Genomic DNA, 20,790 nt, shown 5'->3' with positions numbered 1-20,790 from the left:
AAGGCAGAAATAGGGCTAAAGTAGAATGACGCTTATTAGCATTTAAGAATATTTGAACTTTTTAATAGAAATACTATTGGGATGCCTGGGTGGCTCAATTGGTTAAGTGTCCGACTTCGGCTCAGGTCATGATCTCATGGTTCTTGAGTTCAAGCCCTGCATAGTGCTCTCTGCTGGCAGCACAGAGCCTACTTGTGATTCCCTCTCTGATTCCCTCTCTTTCTCTTTCTTTACCCCTCCCCAGCTTGTGTTCTCTCTCTCTCAAAAATAAACATTAAAAAAAATTAAAACCATAGAAACTCAGTGAGGATTTTTGTTAAAAAAAAAGGAAGTAATTTTAAAATGTCTTTGAGATTATCCAGATTGTAAATTTAACTGAAAGTGTAACCTAAAGAAAAGGGATCCAAAAGTATAAATGCATTTAAGGGAATACCATGAACCCCAGGAAAATGACCCAGGAAAATCAGGAATGGGAGAGTGGTTCCTGGAAGCCAGTAGAGGAGAATCATAGCACTCTTAAGATCAGCACACTTGGGCAGATTCTCAGAGAGTGCCTGAAGGAATAACCCTACAGATGGTGGTTACACTCTCCTGGTCCAACAGCTCAGGGCACCTATCAACACATCTAAGCCTGCCAGGCAGAACTTAGTAAGGTCACTGACCCAAACACACAAAGGGAGGTTAAGAGCATCCCTAGTGAAGGCAACTGTTCCCAAAGTTCTCCGAGCCTGCTGAATGAGGCACATAGGCTCTGGGTAATCTGCAAGTCCAGAAGGTTGATGCATCCAGACTTGCTTTTTATTACTACTCTAATCACTTGAGACCACATGCAGTACAGAACATATGATGCAGTAAGAAACACCAAAACTTGGACAGTGAGAGGACTTTTGGCCATGAGGTAGAAAAGCTGGATGTTATAAATCATCACTCAAGAAGAAAATCATCCCTCACCCTGGACTCTACATCTAAAAACACAGTTGGCTGCATAGGGAGATTTTTAATTAAAATGTTACTGAACAGGGGCACCTGGGTGGCTCAGTCGGTTATGCGTCTGACTTTGGCTCAGGTCATGATCTCATGGTTTGTGAGTTTGAGCCTCAGAACAGGCTCTGTGCTGACAGCTCGGAGCCTGGAGCCTGCTTTGGATTCTGTGTCTCCCTCTCTCTCTGCTCCTCCCCTGCTCACACACACACACTCTCTCTCTCAAAAGTAAATAAATATTAAAAAAAAATTTTAAATGATACTAAACAGCTTTCTTCATGGTTCTCTGCACCTTGCTTGCATCCTGCCTTATCTAGGTGAACATTTTCGAATTTTTGCCCCGCCTGTGTATTTGGGATGACCTGAAACAATCTGTGCCATGTAAGTGGAGATCTCTTTCTAAAACCTTGTCACTGAATCGCCCCACACCAGTGAGGAAAGCCTCTTTGTAGGCAGTATGTGTATGTGTGTGTCATTAATCAAGGTAGACTCTTTGACAGGAAATTAAAATCTGGATGATGAGCTCACAAAGTCTATATATACTTTACATACACCTCTATGTAAGAGGGTTGCTGATGTCTTTCTGGAGCACCTCATTTGACCCTGCTACATAAATCATCTCTGAATTTGGTAGGAATGTAATTGCTTTCCAGTCTTCAGGACATCGGCACCAAAAACCTGTCTGGGTCAACTTCATGACTATCACATATCTCAGAGCAGTGGGAGATCTTGCTTTAACACTCTGGATGGGAGAAAGCTGGGTGTCTAGCAGGTTAGCCGGCTGTTACCCTGTGCAGGTACATTTTCTGCTTGATGAATGAAGGCTCAGTGACTTTCCAGAGATCCTCCCCAGAAGAGATGTGGCCATTCCCTGGTGGGACGACTAACATATTGCCAAATCAGTTTGAAAGGTACTCTTGTAAATCTGAGAGTTATGATGGTTTTGTTTAAAATCTTTTTTTATTTATTTTTGAGAAAGAGAGAGAGAGAGAGAGAGACAGAGTGTGAGCAGGAGAGGGGCAGAGAGAGAGGGAGACACAGAATCTGAAGCAGGCTCCAGGCTCTGAGCTGTCAGCACAGAGCCCGATGCGGGGGTTGAACCCACGAACTAAGAGATCACGACCCAAGCGGAAGTCGGACACTTAACTGACTGAGCTATGCAGGTGCCCTGGTTTTGTTTGTTTTAAAGAATTCAGATGGTACTGTAAAAATAAGAGAGGCGTGGGGAGGAAAACTATGTACTCTGTTAACCCTCTCAGCCAATACTTCTTAAGGACCCCGATGTCCACAGGATTACTTACATCAGCGTGTTAACAGGGTGAGAGGCTGGACTTGCAAAGTAGAGCACATGGCCTGGGATGGATGAGTCACCACTCTCTCCGATCGCTTGGAAAATTACTGTGTTCTGCTGCCAGAGCATAACCCCTTTTGTGGGTGGGGAGGGATGCTGAGGCATCCAAGGTGGCAGTGATACAGCCACCTGGTTCTGGGGACAGCTTCGTCCGTGACTGGCGTGGAAGAAGAGTGTGAAGTGAACCTGTAGGAAGAATGTGGAATGCGGACTAGAGACAGCAGAAAAGGAAATCTGGCATCATCGGGAGCAAGGCGGCGTGGGGAAAGACCTTGAGAAACCACGCAGCTCTGTGCCCCCGGGTGAATCTACATTTATTACAGACGAGAAAAACCTTGTTATTGACTTTTCCTTAAACAGTTCAGGTGGGATGTATTGTGTTCTTCAAAACTCAGTTCCAGAAATAAATGCAACTGGCAAATGTACTATTAATGTCTTTCTTTCCCCTTCTGTCCTTTACCTACATTCCTCGGAAGGAAAAAATACTTTAAAAAACCCAAGTCATTTAGAAAATGAGATTCTCAGATTCTCATTAAAAGATGCTAAAAATGACTGAACTCTGGGTTTTTACTAAGGGAACCTGATTACGTATTCATTATTTTTCCTGCCAGTTTCACTAATCCTGCGGCATCTTCTAGATTTTTAGACGGACCTGCTTCAACCGTCCTCTCTTTGCCGGCTATTTCTTTTGAAAGAAAAAACTTTCCATTTCAAATAAACAAAGCAGGCTGTGAAAACTGCCATCGCTTGGATTTAAATCGTAGGCCTTCGATCACCAAGAACAACCTCACACCTCAGAGAAAAGCAGAGGACTATTAAAAGCCTCAAAAGTACATGTTTGGCGGCGGGGAGGCAGGGAGGGAGCAGTGATCAAATCCTTGAAATTCTCTAAAATTATAAATGCCATTAAGCTTTACTATAAAATCCTTCAAATTAATGTGCTCCTAATTTTAGCATTCAACGGGGCTGTTGTATCAAGTAGAACTATTTGCATAATGATGACAAAAACCAAAGTTTCAGGGAAGCAAAATGGACTCATCTGAAACTCACATTCTAATTCCTGAGCAGCTTCTGACTAATGAGCCAGAACAAGTCAGAATTGTCCTGGCCCTCTTCTTCAACAGGGAAAAAAGGATTATGGGAAGCCTTGGGGGAAATTTACAATACATATCCATAGGCTTCTCAAACTTTTCCCCCAAGGAGCCACACTGGGGAAGGGGGGTGACCTTCTCAGTAGCCTCATGGGTTTAGCCTGTAGACTGCCAGCACAAAGATTTTTAAAGCTTCTCATTTTCTCCTTAACATGTATATGTATTCTCAACTATATGCCACAAAATATTCATGTCTCTTTAAAAATATAAATGCTGCCAGGGTGCCTGGGTGGCTCAGTCAGTTGAGCATCTGACTTCGGCTCAGGCCACGGTTTCACGGTTCGTGAGTTCGAGCGCCTGCATTGGGCTCACTGCTGTCAGCGTAGAGCCTGCTTCGGATCCTCTGTCTCCCTCTCTCTCTGCCCCTAACCTGCTTGCGTTCTCTCAAAAATAAATAAATCTTTTTTGAGCAACCTCCGCACTGTTTTCCAGAGCGGCTGCACCAGTTTGCATTCCCACCAACAGTGCAAGAGGGTTCCCATTAGTCCACATCCTCTCCAGCATCTACAGTCTCCTGATTTGTTCATTTTAGCCACTCTGACCGGTGTGAGGTGGTATCTCAGTGTGGTTTTCATTTGTATTTCCCTGATGAGGAGCGACATTGAGCATCTTTTCATGTGCCTGTTGGCCATCTGGATGTCTTCTTGAGAGAAGTGTCTATTCATGTTTTCTGCCCATTTCTTCACTGGATTATTTGTTTTTTGGGTGTGGAGTTTGGTGAGTTCTTTATAGATTTTGGATACTAGCCCTTTGTCCGATATGTCATTTGCAAATACCTTTTCCCATTTCGTCAATTGCCTTTTAGTTTTGTTGATTGTTTCCTTTGCAGTGCAGAAGCTTTTTATCTTCATGAGGTCCCAAGAGTTCATTTTTGCTTTTAATTCCCTTGCCTTTGGAGATGGGTCAAGTAAGAAATTGATGCGGCTGAGGTCAGAGAGGTTTTTTCCTGCTTTCTCCTCTAGGGTTTTGATGGTTTCCTGTCTCACATTCAAGTCCTTTATCCATTTTGAGTTTATTTTTGTGAATGTGTAAGAAAGTGGTCTAGTTTCATTCTTCTGCATGTTGCTGTCCAGTTCTCCCAGCACCATTTGTTAAAAAGACTGCATTTTTTGGGGCGCCTGGGTGGCGCAGTCGGTTGAGCGTCCGACTTCAGCCAGGTCACGATCTCGCGGTCCGTGAGTTCAAGCCCCGTGTCGGGCTCTGGGCTGATGGCTCAGAGCCTGGAGCCTGTTTCCGATTCTGTGTCTCCCTCTCTCTCTGCCCCTCCCCCATTCATGCTCTGTCTCTCTCTGTCCCAAAAATAAATAAACGTTGAAAAAAAAAAATTTTTTAAAAGACTGCATTTTTTCCAATGGATATTCTTTCCTGCTTTGCCAAAGATTAGTTGGCCATACTTTTGTGTGTCCTATGACCCAGCAATAGCACTGCTAGGAATTTACCCAAGGGATATAGGAGTGCTGATGCATAGGGGCCCTTGTACCCCAATGTTTATAACAGCACTTTCAACAATAGCCAAATTATGGAAAGAGCTTAAATGTCCATCAACTGATGAATGGATAAAGAAATTGTGGTTTATATATACAATGGAATACTACTTGGCAATGAGAAAGAATGAACTATATGGCCTTTTGTAGCAATGTGTATGGAACTGAAGAGTGTTATGCTAAGTGAAATAAGTCATACAGAGAAAGATAGATACCATATGTTTTTGCTCTTATGTGGATCCTGAGAAACTTAACAGAAGACCATGGGGGAGGGGGAGGGAAAAAAAAAAAGAGAGGGAGGGAGCCAAACCATAAGAGACTCTTAAAAACTGAGAATAAACTGAGGGTTGATGGGGGGTGGGAGGCAGGGGAAAGTGGGTGATGGGTATTGAGGAGGGCACCTGCCGGGATGAGCATTAGGTGTTATATGGAAACCAATTTGACAATAAATTTCACATTAAAAAAATAAATCTTTTGGGGCGCCTGGGTGGCGCAGTTGGTTAAGCGTCCGACTTCAGCCAGGTCACGATCTCGCGGTCCGTGAGTTCGAGCCCCGCGTCGGGCTCTGGGCTGATGGCTCAGAGCCTGGAGCCTGTTTCTGATTCTGTGTCTCCCTCTCTCTCTGCCCCTCCCCCGTTCATGCTCTGTCTCTCTCTGTCCCAAAAATAAAAAAAAAAAAAAAAAAAACGTTGAAAAAAAAAAAAATAAATCTTTTAAAAAAGTCTCTAAATAACTGGCTAATTAAAATCAGGTTACCCCCATATTAGTTAGGCTCGAGGTTAAGCAGCTGTATTAAAAAGTTCCCCAACACAGTGGCTCAAACAGAGATGTTTAACTTCTCATGTGATGGTATACAGATGGCAGCTTGTCAAGGGCGTATCAGCAGCAGTGCTCGACAGGACATAGAGGGACCCAGCTTCTTTCTACCTTGTTGCTCCCTACTCCTGACGGCATTATCCTCGTCTGCTCAGCCAAAGCTGACCCAGCTGCAAATCTATGCTTTTAGCCCTAGAGAGGGCAAAGAAAACTGGAGACAAATGTCATTTCCACTCACATTTCATTGGTGAGACCTAGTCACATGGCTATAGTAGCTGCAGAGGATGGAAAATGTAATTTCCAATTGATGGCCACGTGGCTGGCAAAAATTACAGTGATGCTACGAAACCATATACCAGATCCACCTTAGAGATTTATGTAGCCCATGGCAACTGCTGTATTCCTCTAGGGATGCACCGGGGAAGCACGACAGAAGGCACGAGTCTGCAAATTTTTCCTACAAAGAGCTGTGTAGTAAATGTTTTAGGCTTTTTGGGTCAGGTACTCTTTTGTGACTACTCATCTCTGCTTCTATAGTGCAAAAGCAGTCAGAGACGACACGATTCCATGTAAACAAAAGAGCATGGCTGTTGTTTTAGCCATCCAATACACTCTAACAAATTACTATACAGTTAGATGTTTATTCATTTATTTATAGATTAATTAAAAATTTTTTTTAAATCTTTTTTTTTTTTTTTATTTTTGAGACAGAGAGAGACAGAGCATGAGCAGGGGAGGGGCAGAGAGAGAGGGAGACACAGAATCCGAAGCTGGCTCCAGGCTCTGAGCCATCAGCACAGAACCCGACACGGGGCTCGAACTCACGGACTGTGACATCATGACCTGAGCCGAAGTCAGACACTTAACTAACTGAGCCACCCAGGCACCCCTAATTAAAAAATTTTTAATGTTTATTTAGTTTTGAGAGGGCGGTGGAGGGGCAGAGAGAGAGGGAGACAGAATCCAAAACAGGTTCCCGGCTCCCAGCTGTCAGCACAGAGCCTCACGTGGGGCTCGAACTCATGAACCGTGAGATCCTGACCTGAGCTAAAGTCAGATGCTTAACTGACTGAGCCATCCAGGCGTCCCCTACAGTTAGAAGTTTAAATCAACACACATTTATTACCTCACAATTACCATGGGTCAGGACTCTGGGTCCTTCGTGTAGACTCTCACAAGGCTGCAACCACGGTCAGTTAGGACTGTGTTCTCATCCACAGGCTTGACTGGGTTAGAATCCACTTCCTAGTGCACTCAGGTTGTCTTGCAGCTGTAGGGCTGAGGGCCTTGGGCCTCGACTTCTTATTGGCTACTGGTCAGCTCCTAGAGGTCACCCACAGTTCCCTGCCACGTGGCTGTGTCGACAGCCCCTGTCACAACATGGCAGCTTGTTTCTTCAAAGCCGAGAAGGGAGAAAATCTCTACAGTGAGTTTGGTAGCATGACAGAATTTTATATAACATAACCATCCTGGGGGTGACATACCATTTCTGTGCCATATTTGAGTGGTTAGGAGCCTGTAACAGGTGGTGTTCACACTCAAGGACAGAGGATTATAGTGAAATGTGAATACCAAAAGGCAGGGGTCACTGGGAGCCTGTCCACTAGAGCTTTGTTCCAATAAAACTTGATAAAAACAAGTGGTGGGTGGAATATAGTTTGTTGAGCCCTGGAATAGTGAATAAGGTGTAGAAGACGTTCTTTAAGGTAAGAGGGAGAAATTCATAGGATAGAGTCAGAGCAAAAGACTGGTCAGAGCCAGAAGGGCTTTGTAGAAAGAGAGTCCCAGAAAAATAAAAAATTCAGATTCCAGACCCATCCCATAATACATTGACTATGGGAAATTACTATTTTTATAATAATATATAATTTTATAATAAAACTGGAAAATATATCTATCTACTTTTTACATAATCCCACCCCTAGTAACCTATGCTAATATAATGACAGATGAAGTGTTGGGGTTACAGATATAAAAATATGCACCAATGAGTTCTTTAGTATGTTAAAAAACTGGAAATAGTCTAAATGTCCAACAACAGATTGGCTAACTAGAGAAAGTATAGCTCATGCACATGGTGGGCTATTTAATATACATTAAAATTATGTTTTAGATAAAGGACAGGAAAAATGCTCTTGTAGAATGTTACATAAGCAAAGCAAAGTACGAAATGGTATTTATGGCATTATTCCAATGTATTAGGAAAGGAAGAAAAAAGAGAAAAAAGGAACGAGAAAGATATAAGGGTAGGAAAAAAACTCACTTCAATAAAATCTACCAAAATGTCATTTTAACAGCCATTCTGGATGATAAGATTCTATAATTTTATGTTACTTCTTTATTATTTTTGGTTTTTCCTAATCAAAATAATCACAAATTATGACTGGAGAACTTCAGATATTATTTGCAGTAGGTGTAAAAATATCACGTTGGTTCCTTTCTAGCAATTGGTTCCTTTCTATTTGTATTCAATACTCATGCCAAGCACTCACACGAGAATGCTAAGAGGTTTCAGTTCCCATTTGTCCTTACACCCATCTTATTTCTGTGAAAAAGTAGCATGTATTTAATATTGCTTAGGAATGATATTTTCTTTGACCTGTGTATTGTAACGATGGTGGTACCTTAAGGAATGAAAGGATCTGCAATTAAATACATCTCAGGAAGGGGCGCCTGGGTAGTTCAGTCAGTGAAGCATCTGACTTCGGCTCAGGTCATGATCTCGCAGTTCATGGGTTCGAGCCCCATACTGGGTTGTGTGCTGACAGCTTGGAGCCTGGAGCCTGCTTCAGATTCTGTCTGTCTGTCTCTCTCTCTCTCTCTCAAATAAATAAACGTTAAAAATTATTTTGAAAATATATTTCAGGAAGAAATTATCTTCTCAGTTGGAATTACACCTTCTACTTGTCCTTTCTTCAATGCCTTTGGTCAGACTTTCTTGTACAAGACTCATGGAGAGAAAACTACCTACTACATTTTTGTACAGGTTTAGATATACTCTTTAGAGAGCATAAAAGCAGGTCTTTTAGGGAGTGTAAAATGAGCTACTAATCGAGAATTTCATTTTGGAATGTCACATTTAATTTAGGTACCTACACTGGGAGTTAAATTGGCCATTAAACCAATGAAAACTTCTACCTAGCCATATGGTCACTGTCAGGAAGGCCTAACAAATTTAACTTGAGATGATGTATGTTTTGTTGCATATAAGAAGTCTGAAAGAATATTTACCAAAATGTTTAAGCAGTCAGGTAGTTCCCTCTGGAAGTGGGAGAACACAGCATAAAAAAATAAGGCGGCTCCCATAAGCTGGATATGGAAATAAAGGCCATTATATTATAAATATGTCTTCCTGATATCTTATCAATGGAAGTTAAAGTTAAAAAAACTTTTCAAATTAATCAACTATGGACAGCAACTATAAATTACTTTCTGACATAATTCAAACTCCCAATTCTAAGCAACATTATAGCACACATAAATAATGGCATAAATTCCATATACTGAACATTTATTTGAAACACCTTTAACACTTGTATTATGCAGATGCATTTAATCCTGATGGCTCTGTTTGTTTAGCCACAGGACATTTCTGAAATCAAATTCCTTCATATGAACAAAGTTGTGCTTATGGGCACTTGGGTGGCTCAGTCAGTTAAATGTCCGGCTCTTGACTTCGGCTCAGGTCATGATCTCATGGTTCGTGAGTTTGAGTCCCACAACGAGTTCTAGGCTGACGGCATGGAGCCTGCTGGGGATTCTCTCTCTCCCTTTCTCTCTGCCCCTCCCCTGCTCATGCTCTCTCTCAAAATAAATACATAAACTTAAAAAAATAATTATACAGAAAGTCATGCTTGACTCAAATTAATCTCTAAGTCTCTATCATTTTCTCCTCTGCTCCTCTCCCTCTGTCTCTCTGGAAACAACACAGAACAGATATTTCATTTCATAAAAAATCCAACTGATAGTATTGCTTTTATAGGCAACCATACTCACATTTATATATAGTCAAAGCATGAAACACTGTGGACTTCAACTAATTCTAAAAGATAAAAATTTTATTGACTAAAATTAATTAACATATTTACAGAAATAAAGTGTCAAAGGTATCTGTTTCAAAATTTTAAGGATACCCATATTTCACACTCACTACAATTATTTTTACTTACGATCTGAATCCGTCTTCCATACTATGACGTGAATCATTATTAACTTGCAGTACAAAGAAAAGAGCACAAAAACCTAGACTATTATTAAATCATTACACTCAGAGAAAAAATTAAAGTGCACAGAGAAGCTCACACTGGAATCAACTGATGTACCACAACCAGCTCTAGTTTAAATTTCTTTCCTATGTTACTTCCCAACCAAACATACTCATTATATTCAAGGAAAAAGGAAGTATCTGATTGCATTTGGTTCTGTTCTTGCTTTTGTTAATATAAATAGCCACGTTCTGTATTCCGAGGTACACATTATACTTTGCATCCATGGACTATCCACGAACCCTCCTTGATACATAAAGGTGTCATCAAAAATGTAAAAAATAAACAGGTCAGGCAATAAAGCAAAAACAAGACAATAAAAACAGTATGGTATTTACTGCTGTTTCCTTTATTTTTTTTTTCCCTTAAAATTTAAAAAATGTTTTTATTTATTTTTGAGAGAGACGGACAGAGCATGAGCAGGGGAGTGGCAGAGAGAGAGGGAAACACAGAATCCCAAAGCAGGCTCCAGGCTCTGAGCTGTCAGCAGAGAGCCCGATGCAGGGCTCGAACTCCCAAACTGTGAGATCATGACCTGAGCGGAAATCGGAGGCTTAACCAAATGAGCCACCCAAGCACCCCTATTGCTGTTTCCTTTAAAGCAAAAGTATTCTTAACAACTGTTTGCTGCTGTTCAAAGAACGAGGGGATGTGTCCTAGAAGCTCTGGAAACAATGATCTCCCTTGGCGGTTATTTCTCTCAGAAGTGATAAGCCGGGTAATTTACAAGAAGAAAGCTACTGAATCCTTCTGAAAACACAACCTGGCAGTCTATCTTCAGGGCGGAATGATGAGGTGGCAAGAGTGTGATGGGGAAACCAGTCTTCGAGAACATCACGTCAGGGAATCCAGCTGTGCTTGTATGGTCTCCAGCTATTTATAAAGATAGAACAAGAGAACAAGTTGCTGAAAGCAGAGAAATGCTATGAAGGTTTGTTCAGAAACTTGCAAATAGAAGGGAAAGAATGGCAGTGGCAACCGTGCATATTAAATCCATTTACACAGCAACAGATGAAGCACGCAGAAAAGTTTTCTTCTTATGGGAAGATATTACAATTCACGCCTGCAATTTAAGTTTACAAATTTGTAAAGGAGGATTTCTAAACATGGTTTGGGGTGTCTGGGTGGCTTAGTCAGTTAAGCATCCGACTTGGCTCAGGTCATGGCCTCACAGTTTGTGAGTTTGAGCCCTGCTTGGAGCCTGGAGTTGGCTTCAGATTCTGTGTCTTCCTCTCTCTCTGCCCCCATTTGTGCGTTTTCGCTCTCTCTCTCAAAAATAACTAGACATTAAAAAAAAAAAAACAAAAACCTGGGGCACCTGGGTGGCTCAGTCTGTTGAGCACCCAACTTGGCTCAGGTCATGATCCCACAGTTCATGAGTTTGAGCCCCACATAAGGCTCTGTGCTGATGGCTCGGAGCCTGGAGCCTGCTTCAGATTCTGTGTCTCCCTCTCTCTCTTTGCCCCTCCACTCGTTCTCTCTCTCTCTCTCTCTCTCTCTCTCTCTCTTTCTCTCAAAAATAAAAAAAATACACTTAAACAAAAAAGGGCTAAATACAGTTTTAAATATACTCAGCGGTTTTAATTTAAGTGATCACTACATAAGATTTTTGAAGGTGGGGAAAAGGAGGAGGGGGAGTACATTTCCCTGGATTACAAAGTCAGTATTTGTAAAGAAACATAACATGCACTCAAAGTTAAATCTTTACAGGCTTGGCACCTCCCTTTTTCCTTGGGCCCAGAATTAAAATATTTAATGTTAAATTATAAAGTGCCAGTGTGGCTAGGTACCACATAGTTCACTCCTTAATGCTTTACGTTAAAGTAATAATCCTATTGCCTTAATTAAAACCATTTCCACTTTCTTCCTGATTTAGGCTGTCAGATTCTCTCCATCTCCGCAAAGCTTCCTGCTGTGAAACATAAGGTGTTTACAAGGGATGTTTAAAGAACTTAGCGCCATAATAGGGCATTTAAAAATAAGGATTCATAAAAATGAAGGAAACATTATGCAAAACCCCACACAGCAGAAATTATTTGAAAAATACAGACCTTGTTATAGAAATCAAACAACTCCTGGTGACTGAATTCCACAAGAACTTTCTCCACACTCTGCAAGGAAGAACAAGAAAGAAGAAAGAATTCAGTTGTACGCAATTTGCATTGCATTTTTTTTTTCTTTCTCTCTCTGGCTGGCCCCAGAAGATGCCCTATTATTCTCTGAGTGGTTTAAAACAAAACAAAACAAAACACTCACCTGCTCTACTCAACCCCACCGTTCCTAGAACTCACAGCTGCACTTAATAATGCTCCACTTTTAGCAAAAGGTTTCAACTCTAGAGGGACATCTGTTCTTTAAAGTTGACTCCACAGAGGTTAATAAAATATAAGCCGGCAAGAAAACAATTTCATTATCTTTTTTTTTTTTCTAGACCGAGATACATGAGATTGTATTTCATTTTTCTCAGCAGTCCATTTGAAATCGAGTAAATACCATCACACAAAGACATTGGAGGCGGCACGTCTGATTGAACTCATCTAGGCATTAATGCCTCCCATCAGCACAGCTGCTGCCTCTACGCATTAATCTAGCAGTTATGATCTTAACATGCTGAGATGGTTACCTTTCCTAATGTACGGACTCAGCAAAAGTTCGCAATTAACATGACAGCTTCAAAGCGGAGACCGAAACACGCTCCTTCCTTTTGCTCCAGACGTGACGGGGAACCTTCCTGGGTGCTGTGGGTACCAAGGAATACTGTGCACGTACGTGTGATGCTGCAGCAAAGCGCAGCGGTAATCCAGCCCAGCCCAACCTAGTTTTGGTTCGTTTTGTAAACTGAGGCATCACTTTGAGTAGTTTCTGAAGATTGGCTAAACATGTCTTTATTTTTATTTGTTTTTAATTTAAATTCAAGTTAGTTAACAAACAGTGTAGTCTTGGTTTCAGGAGCAGAACCCAGTGATTCCTCTCTTACATATGACACCCCGTGCTCATCGCAAAAAGTGCCCTTTTAATGCCCATCACGCATTTAGCTCATCCCCCACCTCCTCTGCAACAACCCTTAGTTTGTTCTCTGTACTTAAGAGTCTCTTATGATTTGTCTCTTTACTCAAGGTGGCTTTGGGAAGTGAAAGTTAATAAGGAGAGAAAGCCAAGAACGTGCTACCTGCTCTGACCAGACTGGCACCAGGGAAGGCACCTGGGTGGCTCAGTGAGCTAAGTGACTGACTTCAGCTCAGGTCTTGATCTCACTGTTCAAGGGTTCAAGCCCCGTGTCGGGCTCTATGCTGACAGCTTGGAGCCTGGAGGCTGCTTCAGATTCTATGTCTCCCTCTCTCTCTCTGCCCCTCCCTGCTCGTGCTCTCTCTCTCTCTCTCTCTCTCTCTCAAAAACAAATAACATTAAAAGAAAACAAAACAAAAAACCCAAAAGCAGGCACCAGGAACTGAAGAACTGGACAAATGTTGAAAACGATATTAATTCGTGTACTTAATCACTTGTGATCATTTCCAACATTCTCTTAATTCTACTTCTCAGTTTCTATGGCTACTTTTTTTCCCTTTGTTTTATCTGTTGGTTTTTTTTTTCCTGATTTCTTTTTTTTAAGTTTATTTACTTATTTATTTATTCTGAAAGAGACAGAGACAGCACAAGCAGGGTAGGGGCAGAGAGAAGGAGAGAAAGAGAATCCCAAGCAGGCTCTGTGCTGCCAGCGCAGAACCTGATGCAGGGCTCAAGCTCGCAAACCATGAGACCATGATCTGAGCCAAAACCAAGAGTCAGAGGCTCAACCAAGTGAGCCACCGAGGCATCCCGGTTTTAAGGATTTCCATTTCTGTTGACAAAGCCAGCATTTTCAAAACAAGTTCACTCCAGCACACCCCAGGAGAGTCGATGGGGCTATCTTCAGATACGGCATTTCCTTTTTCAAAAAAGCCAAGGCACCAGGGCACCTGGGTGGCTCAGTCGGTTGAGCGTCCGACTTCAGCTCAGGTCACGTTCTCGAGGTCCATGAGTTCGAGCCCCACGTCAGGCTCTGGGCGGATAGCTCAGAGCCTGGAGCCTGCTTCTGATTCTGTGTCTCCCTCTCTCTCTGCCCCTCCCCCGTTCATGCTCTGTCTCTCTCTGTCTCAAAAATAAATAAATGTTAAAAAAAAAAAAAAAAGCCAAGGCACAGAGGATCAAATTCCACACTTCTTCCTTTTCTCTTGTAACACCTACTAAAATAGTTACACTTTACAATGAATAAGGACACAAAGCTGCTTTAACGCCTCATCCTTTAAATGATTAAAAAAAAAAAAAAAAAAAGTAGTAGGCTAACTGCCACACATCATTCAACCCCAAAGGTTGAGATCAGCATTATCTAGCAGTGCTATATTTCTTTCCAGCAGTTAAAGGGAGAGGGCAGGCCTCAGTTTACCCTATGAAAATCAAGGCAAGTTCATTACTCTCTCCACAATCCAAATGTTAGGAGGGACTGAAGACTGAATTAGTATGTGAACAAGTGATTTGCTGTATGGATACTTACAGGTAGTGGTCAAGCTAGGTTCTTGTTTCCTGAACTTTGTTTTGTTTCAAGGTAGTGTTTTTCTAAAATGTTACACTGAGGAAAGGGAAGGAAGGCAACTTTGAAAACATACTTCTTGAAATAACAATAGCTAAAATGATGTGTGTACATACACACACACATGTGAGTATGTGTATGTATGTATACATATATGTATACATTGGGAGAGATATGTATATATTGTCTTGGTTTATTGAAATACTTAGCCCCAAGAAGGGAAAATGCTGATACCTGAGATAAAATATGCAAAGAACTTACATTGATGTCTGGTAGGTATAATCACTGGTAGCCATTATCATTATCATTTCCCATTTAACCTGCAATGATTTAGGGAAGACCAGGAGAATTCTGGAGAATACAGGAATGGTTTTAAGTGTTGCATATCTATGTGTATAGAGATTATCCTTAGAATTTGAGAAGCTATGTTTACCCAAGGGGTGGCCAAGGGCAGTTGTTTTGGGGGGTCATGATGGAATTTAGTTGTGTAGGACAAAAAGGAAAGGGGGGCTGGTGAAAACTCAACTCCATAATGTCATGCTCTGACATGAACTTCATGGAGTCCAAGAATTCTAAATTCAAATCTTTCCTTCTGGGACATTACTGAAGGTATATTATCACAAAAAGAGCACAGGTTGCATCTATTTAATAGTTTGAGAGCTTTATTTATGACATTAAATTTCGGTATATGGCCCATGGCCTCCATTTTTACTCATGCTTTAGGTCCCGCACACATTAGGAACAGGTGTGGTCAAATCTTTCCTTGGACCGTGACATTTTTCAGAGGAAAACACACTCTGAGCTTTATTTGAGAATGTAATTAGAAAGTCACAAATGTGCTTTATCAAACCACAATCAACTCTCTACCTGCACTGCTCATTCTGCAGAGAATGTATGGAAGATTCTTTTCACTAAGGAAGCATGTTTTCAAACAACTCCTCTTTAGTTTCATGTCAGGTCACAAATCAGTGGCAGTCCAGACCCAACAAAAATGTAAGAAATGCATTAAGTTAAATGTCAGTCCAATTATTGGTATTTCAGGGGTGCTTGTGCTTGGATTGTCTAGCTCTGTAAACACTCCAAGACTTCGACTCAACTCATGGTTCATTAATATCTTTGTTAAGGCAAGAAGAGAAAATGAAACTGAAATTCAAAAATGCCATCTCAGCTATCAGTAGCAACTCTAACAATAGGCTTTCAGAAGGACTATGTAGAAAATCCTGGCTACTGTAGTTTTATAGGCTGTATTTGACAATGGGTTTAAATATCCATGTGCTTCCTGTCTATCACTGTCAATAGATAATGAGACTTGACTGTTTGGTCCTATTTTTTTTTTCCCCTAAAGAGTCAGAAAGATAGTCTGGATAATAAAAAGTAGCCTGTTATGTCATAGTAAATAAGAAGAGAAATATCTTTGTGACATAAAACTACAGTGGCAAAAATCACAATGCACTGTCATCTTGTCAATCATATACGGTAAGTATTTTAAACTTGAACTACATACCTCTAAATCACACGTGTATTTTTCATATGTGTGCATATATATACACATCTGTAGATAGCACTGTGCCTCACTTTTTACATAGTCAAATGTTTAGGAAAAAGTTTATGAGAACATTATATCCCCATTCTTCCAGTAATTAGATACAAAAGATATTTACATATAAGGCAAACTATATTTTAAGTTAAAAGAATTAAAAAAAATGATAATTCTAACAGAGAGTTTATACTGTCTTCCAGAGGAATATAATAACTAGGTAAGTACTAAAAATTATTTCTGGAAGGGCTTTTCATTGCTTGTGTGTTTAACAGGCCTATCAATGGATACTGCTATTATCCAGGATAGCTCATGGGTAACATTTACTAGATTTGGTGGAAAAAAAAAAAAGAAGTAAATTCAGACATAAAGGAAGAAAATGACAGTAATACAATAATAGTAGGGGACTTTAGCAACCCACTTACTTCGATGGATAGATCATCTAGACAGAAAATCAATAAAAAACACTGGCCTTAAACAACACATTACATCAGATGGACTTAACTGACATATAAAACATTCTACCCAAAAACAGAATACATATTCTTCTGAAGTGCACATGGAACATGCTGTAGGAAAGGTTACATGTTAGGTCACAAAACAAGTCTTAATAAATTTAAGAAGACTGAAATCATATCAAGCATCTTTTCATACCATAATGGTATGAAAATAAAATCAATGACAAGAAGAGAACTGGAAAAACCACAAACATGTGGAGGCTAAACAACATGATAATAAACAAACAATGAGACAACAGAGAAAGAATAAATAAATACCATGAGACAAATAAAGATGGGAACACAACAGTTCAAAATCTATGGGACACAGGAAAAGTACTTTAAGAGGGAAATTTATGGCAATACATACCCATCCTAAGAAACAAGAAAAAATTTAAGACAAACAATCTAAGCTTACACCTAAAGGAACTAGAAAGAGAACAAGCAAAACTCAAAGTTAGTAGAAGGAAGAAAATAATAAATATCAAAGTGGAAATACATGAAATAGAGACAAAAAAAAGAATCAATGAAACTAAGAGCTAGTTCTTTGAAAAGACAAACAAAATTGTTAAACTTTTAGCCAGACTCCTCAAGAAAAAAAAAGAGAGGGCCCAAATAAATAAAATCAGAAAGGAAAGGGGAGACATTACAACCAATTCTTCAGAAATACACAGGATCATAAGACACTACTACAAACCATTATATGCCAAAAAATGGGATAACCTAGAACAAATGGGTAAATTCCTAGAAACATACAATCTTCCAAGACTCAGTCCAGAAGAAATAGAAAATGTTGATTCATGACTAGTATTGAAATTCAATCAGTAAAAAAATAAACAAAACAAAAAAACCTTCCTAGAAACAAAAGTCCAGGACCTGATAGCTTCACAGGTGAATTCTACCAAATATTTAAAGAAGAGTTAATACCTACCCTTCTGAAACTATTCCAAGAAAAGGAAGAAGGAATGCTTCCAGACAATGCTTCTGTGAGGCCAGCATTACCCACATACTAAAATCAGACAAAGCCACCATAAAAAAAGAACACTACAGGCCATTATCCCTGAGGAACATTGATACAAAAATCCTCAACAACATATTAGCAACTGATTTTAACCATACATTAAAAGGATCACACGCCATGGTCAGGTAGAACTTATTCCCAGAATGCAAAGATGGTTGAACATCACCAATTAATCAGTGTGGTACACCACACTAACAAAAAATGATAAAAACCATATGATCATCTCAATAGGTGCAGGAGATGTATTAGATAAAATTCAACATATATGTATGATAAAAAGTCCCAACAGAGTGGATACAGAGGGAATGTACCTATGAAAGACCCACAGTAAACATCTTACTCAGTGGTGAAAAGCTGATAGCTTTTCCTGTTAAGATCAGTAAGAGCCAAGGATGCCACTCTAGCCACTTTTATTCAACACAGTATTAGAAGTTCTAGCCAAAGTATTTGTACAGGAAAAAGGAATAAAAAGCATCCAAATTGAAAAAGAAGACGTAAAACTGTCACTATTAGCAGATGACATGATACTAAATATATAGAACCTTAATAAAAGACTCCACCAAAAAACTATTAGAGCTAATAAATTCAATAAAGTTGAAGGATACAAAATTAACATATATAAGTCTGTATATACAATATGCATAAATGTAATTATATAACTTACGTAATATATATAAATTGTAATCTATACAATTACAACAAAATATCAGAGGGGCACCTCGGTGGCTCAGTTGGTTAAGCATCCAACTTTGGCACAGGACATGATCTCACAGTTTGTGAGTTCAAGCCCTGCATTGGGCCCTGTGTGGACAGCTCAGAGCCTGGGGCCTACTTCAGATTCTGTGGCGCTCTCTCTCTCTCTCTCTGCCCCTCCCCTGCTTGTGCTCTATCACTCTCAACAATAAATAGTAATAACAAAAATAATACAACAAAATAACAGAAAGAGAAATTTAAAAAACAATACTATTCACAATTGCTTCAAAAGGAATAAAATACCTAGTAATAAATCTAATCAAGGAGGTAAAAGAGCTGTACTCTAAGAACTACAACACATTGATGAAAGAAATTGGAAATGACACAAATAAATGTAAAGATGTTCTTGCTCATGGATTGGAAGAAATAACATCATTGAAATGTTATTACCCAAAGTGATCTGCAGGTTCAATGCAATTCCTATCAAAATATCAATGGCACCTTTCACAGAAACAGAACAAACAATCCTAAAATTTGTATGGAACCAAAAAAGACGCCAAATAACTTAAAGCAATCTTGAATAAGAAGAATGGAACTAGAGGTATCACAATCCTAGATATCAAGATATAGTACAAAGCTGTAGTCATCAACCCAGCATGGCAGTGGCACATAAGTAGACACACACATAAACAGAACAGAACGGAGAGGCCAGAAATACTATGCTTGTACAGTCAATTAGTTTTCAAAAAAGGAGTCAAGGGCATACAACAGAGGAAAGACCGTCTCTTCAATAAATGGTGTTGGGGAACCAAGACAACTTCATGTTAAAGAATAAAACTGGACCACCTTCTTACACCATATACAAAAATAAACTCCAAACAGACTAAAGACTTAAATATTAAGACTGAAAACCATAAAACTACCAGGAGAAAACACAGTCAGTAAGCTCTTAGAAATCAGTCTGAGCATTATTATTTTGGCTCTGTCTCCCCATGCAAGGGCAGTAAGAGCAAAAGTAGGCAAATGGGACCACATCAAACTACAAAGATTTTGTACGGTCAAGGAAACCATCAACAACAACAACAAAAAGCAAGCTACTGAGTGAGAGAAGATACTGCAAATGATATAACTGACAAGGGGTTAATAACCAAAACATATAAAAAAACTCACACAACCACCAGCAAAACCCCAAACATTATGATTAAAAAATGGGCAGAGGAACAGTAGACATTTCTCCAGATGGCCTACACCCGCATGAAAAGATGCTCAACATCACTAGTCATCAGGGAAATGCAAATCAAAACCACAACGAAATACCACCTCACGACTTGTCAGAATGGCCATTAACAAAAAGACAAGAAACAACAAGTGTTGGTGAGGATGAGGAGGAAAGGGAACCCTCATGCACTGTTGGTGGAAATATAAATTGGTGCAGCCACAACAGAAAACAGTATGAAGTTTCCTCAAAAAATTAAAAATAGACCCACCATTTGCTATGGTCTAGTAAATCCAATTCTGGATGTTTATGGAAAAAAACAAACAAACAAAAAACCAACCCAACAAAAAACAAATCACCAATCTGAAGAGATACATTCATACCCTATGTTCACTGAACATTATTTATAATAGCCAAGATATGGAAGCAACCTAAATATCCATCAACAGATGAATGGAGAAGATATGGTGTATATATATTCACCAGGGAATATTACTCATAAAAAACAATGAAATCTTGCCTTTTTTGAAAACATGGATGGGCCTAGAGGGTATTATGGTAAGTGAAATAAGACAGAAAGAACAGAAAGACAAATAGTATATAATTTCACTTATAAGTGGAATATAAAAACTAAAACAAACGAACAAACAGAACAGAAAGAGACTCATAGATACAGAGGACAATCTGGTGATCGCCAGTGGGCAGAGCAGGGAGGGGTAGGTGAAACAGGGAAAGGGGATTAAAAGGTACAAAAAACTTTCATTTATAAAATAAGTAAGACATAGGAATACTATGTACAGCATAGGGAATATAATTAATAATATGTACTAATTATGTATGGAAACAGATGGTAGCTCGATTTATCATGGTGATCACTTTGTAATGTACAAAAAGGGGATCACTAATGTTGTATAACTGAAACTATAGTCGACCCTTGATCAACATGGGGGTTAGGGGTGCTGGCCCCCCATGTAGTGGAAAATCCATATGTAACATTTGACTCTGTCAAAACTTAACTACTAATAGCCCACTGTTGGCCGGAAGTTCATTAATGTATATTCTGTAAGTTACATGAGCTATATACTGCTTTTACTTTATATACTATATGTATGTACCATAAAGTAAGCTACAAAAAAGGAAACGTTAAGGAAATCACAAGGAAGAGAAAACACATTTACAGTGCTATACTATATTTAAGAAGAAAAATCTGT

General features: G+C 39.7%; 2 protein-coding genes across 9 annotated transcripts in view; both read right to left on the bottom strand.

Moving 5' to 3' along the window:
• Positions 1 to 9,506, bottom strand: part of LOC121010561 (uncharacterized) — a 70,676-nt gene extending 61,170 nt beyond the window's left edge. For 3 of the 5 annotated variants that reach the window (XR_005781226.1, XR_005781227.1, XM_040444281.1), the window contains exon 1: positions 6,910 to 8,520. Coding sequence is in view for 2 of the 5 variants with exons in the window: in XM_040444281.1 (XP_040300215.1) it covers positions 6,910 to 6,923 (14 nt within the window). In the remaining 3 variants the exon portion in view is untranslated. Of the gene's footprint in view, positions 1 to 6,909; positions 8,521 to 9,014 lie in introns of those variants that run through there. The other 2 variants (XM_040444282.1, XM_040444283.1) reach the window with 2 other exon arrangements.
• Positions 9,507 to 10,753: 1,247 nt separating this feature from the next.
• Positions 10,754 to 20,790, bottom strand: part of COMMD10 (COMM domain containing 10) — a 219,987-nt gene continuing 209,950 nt past the window's right edge. For 2 of the 4 annotated variants that reach the window (XM_040444280.1, XM_040444277.1), the window contains exons 6-7: positions 12,100 to 12,159; positions 10,754 to 10,921 (exon numbers count right to left, since the gene is read on the bottom strand). In XM_040444280.1, coding sequence (XP_040300214.1) covers positions 10,883 to 10,921; positions 12,100 to 12,159 — 99 coding nt within the window. In that variant the 3' untranslated portion in view covers positions 10,754 to 10,882. Of the gene's footprint in view, positions 10,922 to 11,583; positions 11,961 to 12,099; positions 12,160 to 20,790 lie in introns of those variants that run through there. The other 2 variants (XM_040444276.1, XM_040444278.1) reach the window with 2 other exon arrangements.

The sequence above is a fragment of the Herpailurus yagouaroundi genome, unplaced genomic scaffold (assembly GCF_014898765.1).
Source record: "Herpailurus yagouaroundi ecotype Mexico unplaced genomic scaffold, PumYag 192, whole genome shotgun sequence".
In the NCBI taxonomy this organism is placed as follows: Eukaryota; Metazoa; Chordata; class Mammalia; order Carnivora; family Felidae; genus Herpailurus; species Herpailurus yagouaroundi.
Note: the sequence above shows the minus strand (reverse complement) of the source record. Positions and strands in the feature narration are given on the sequence as shown.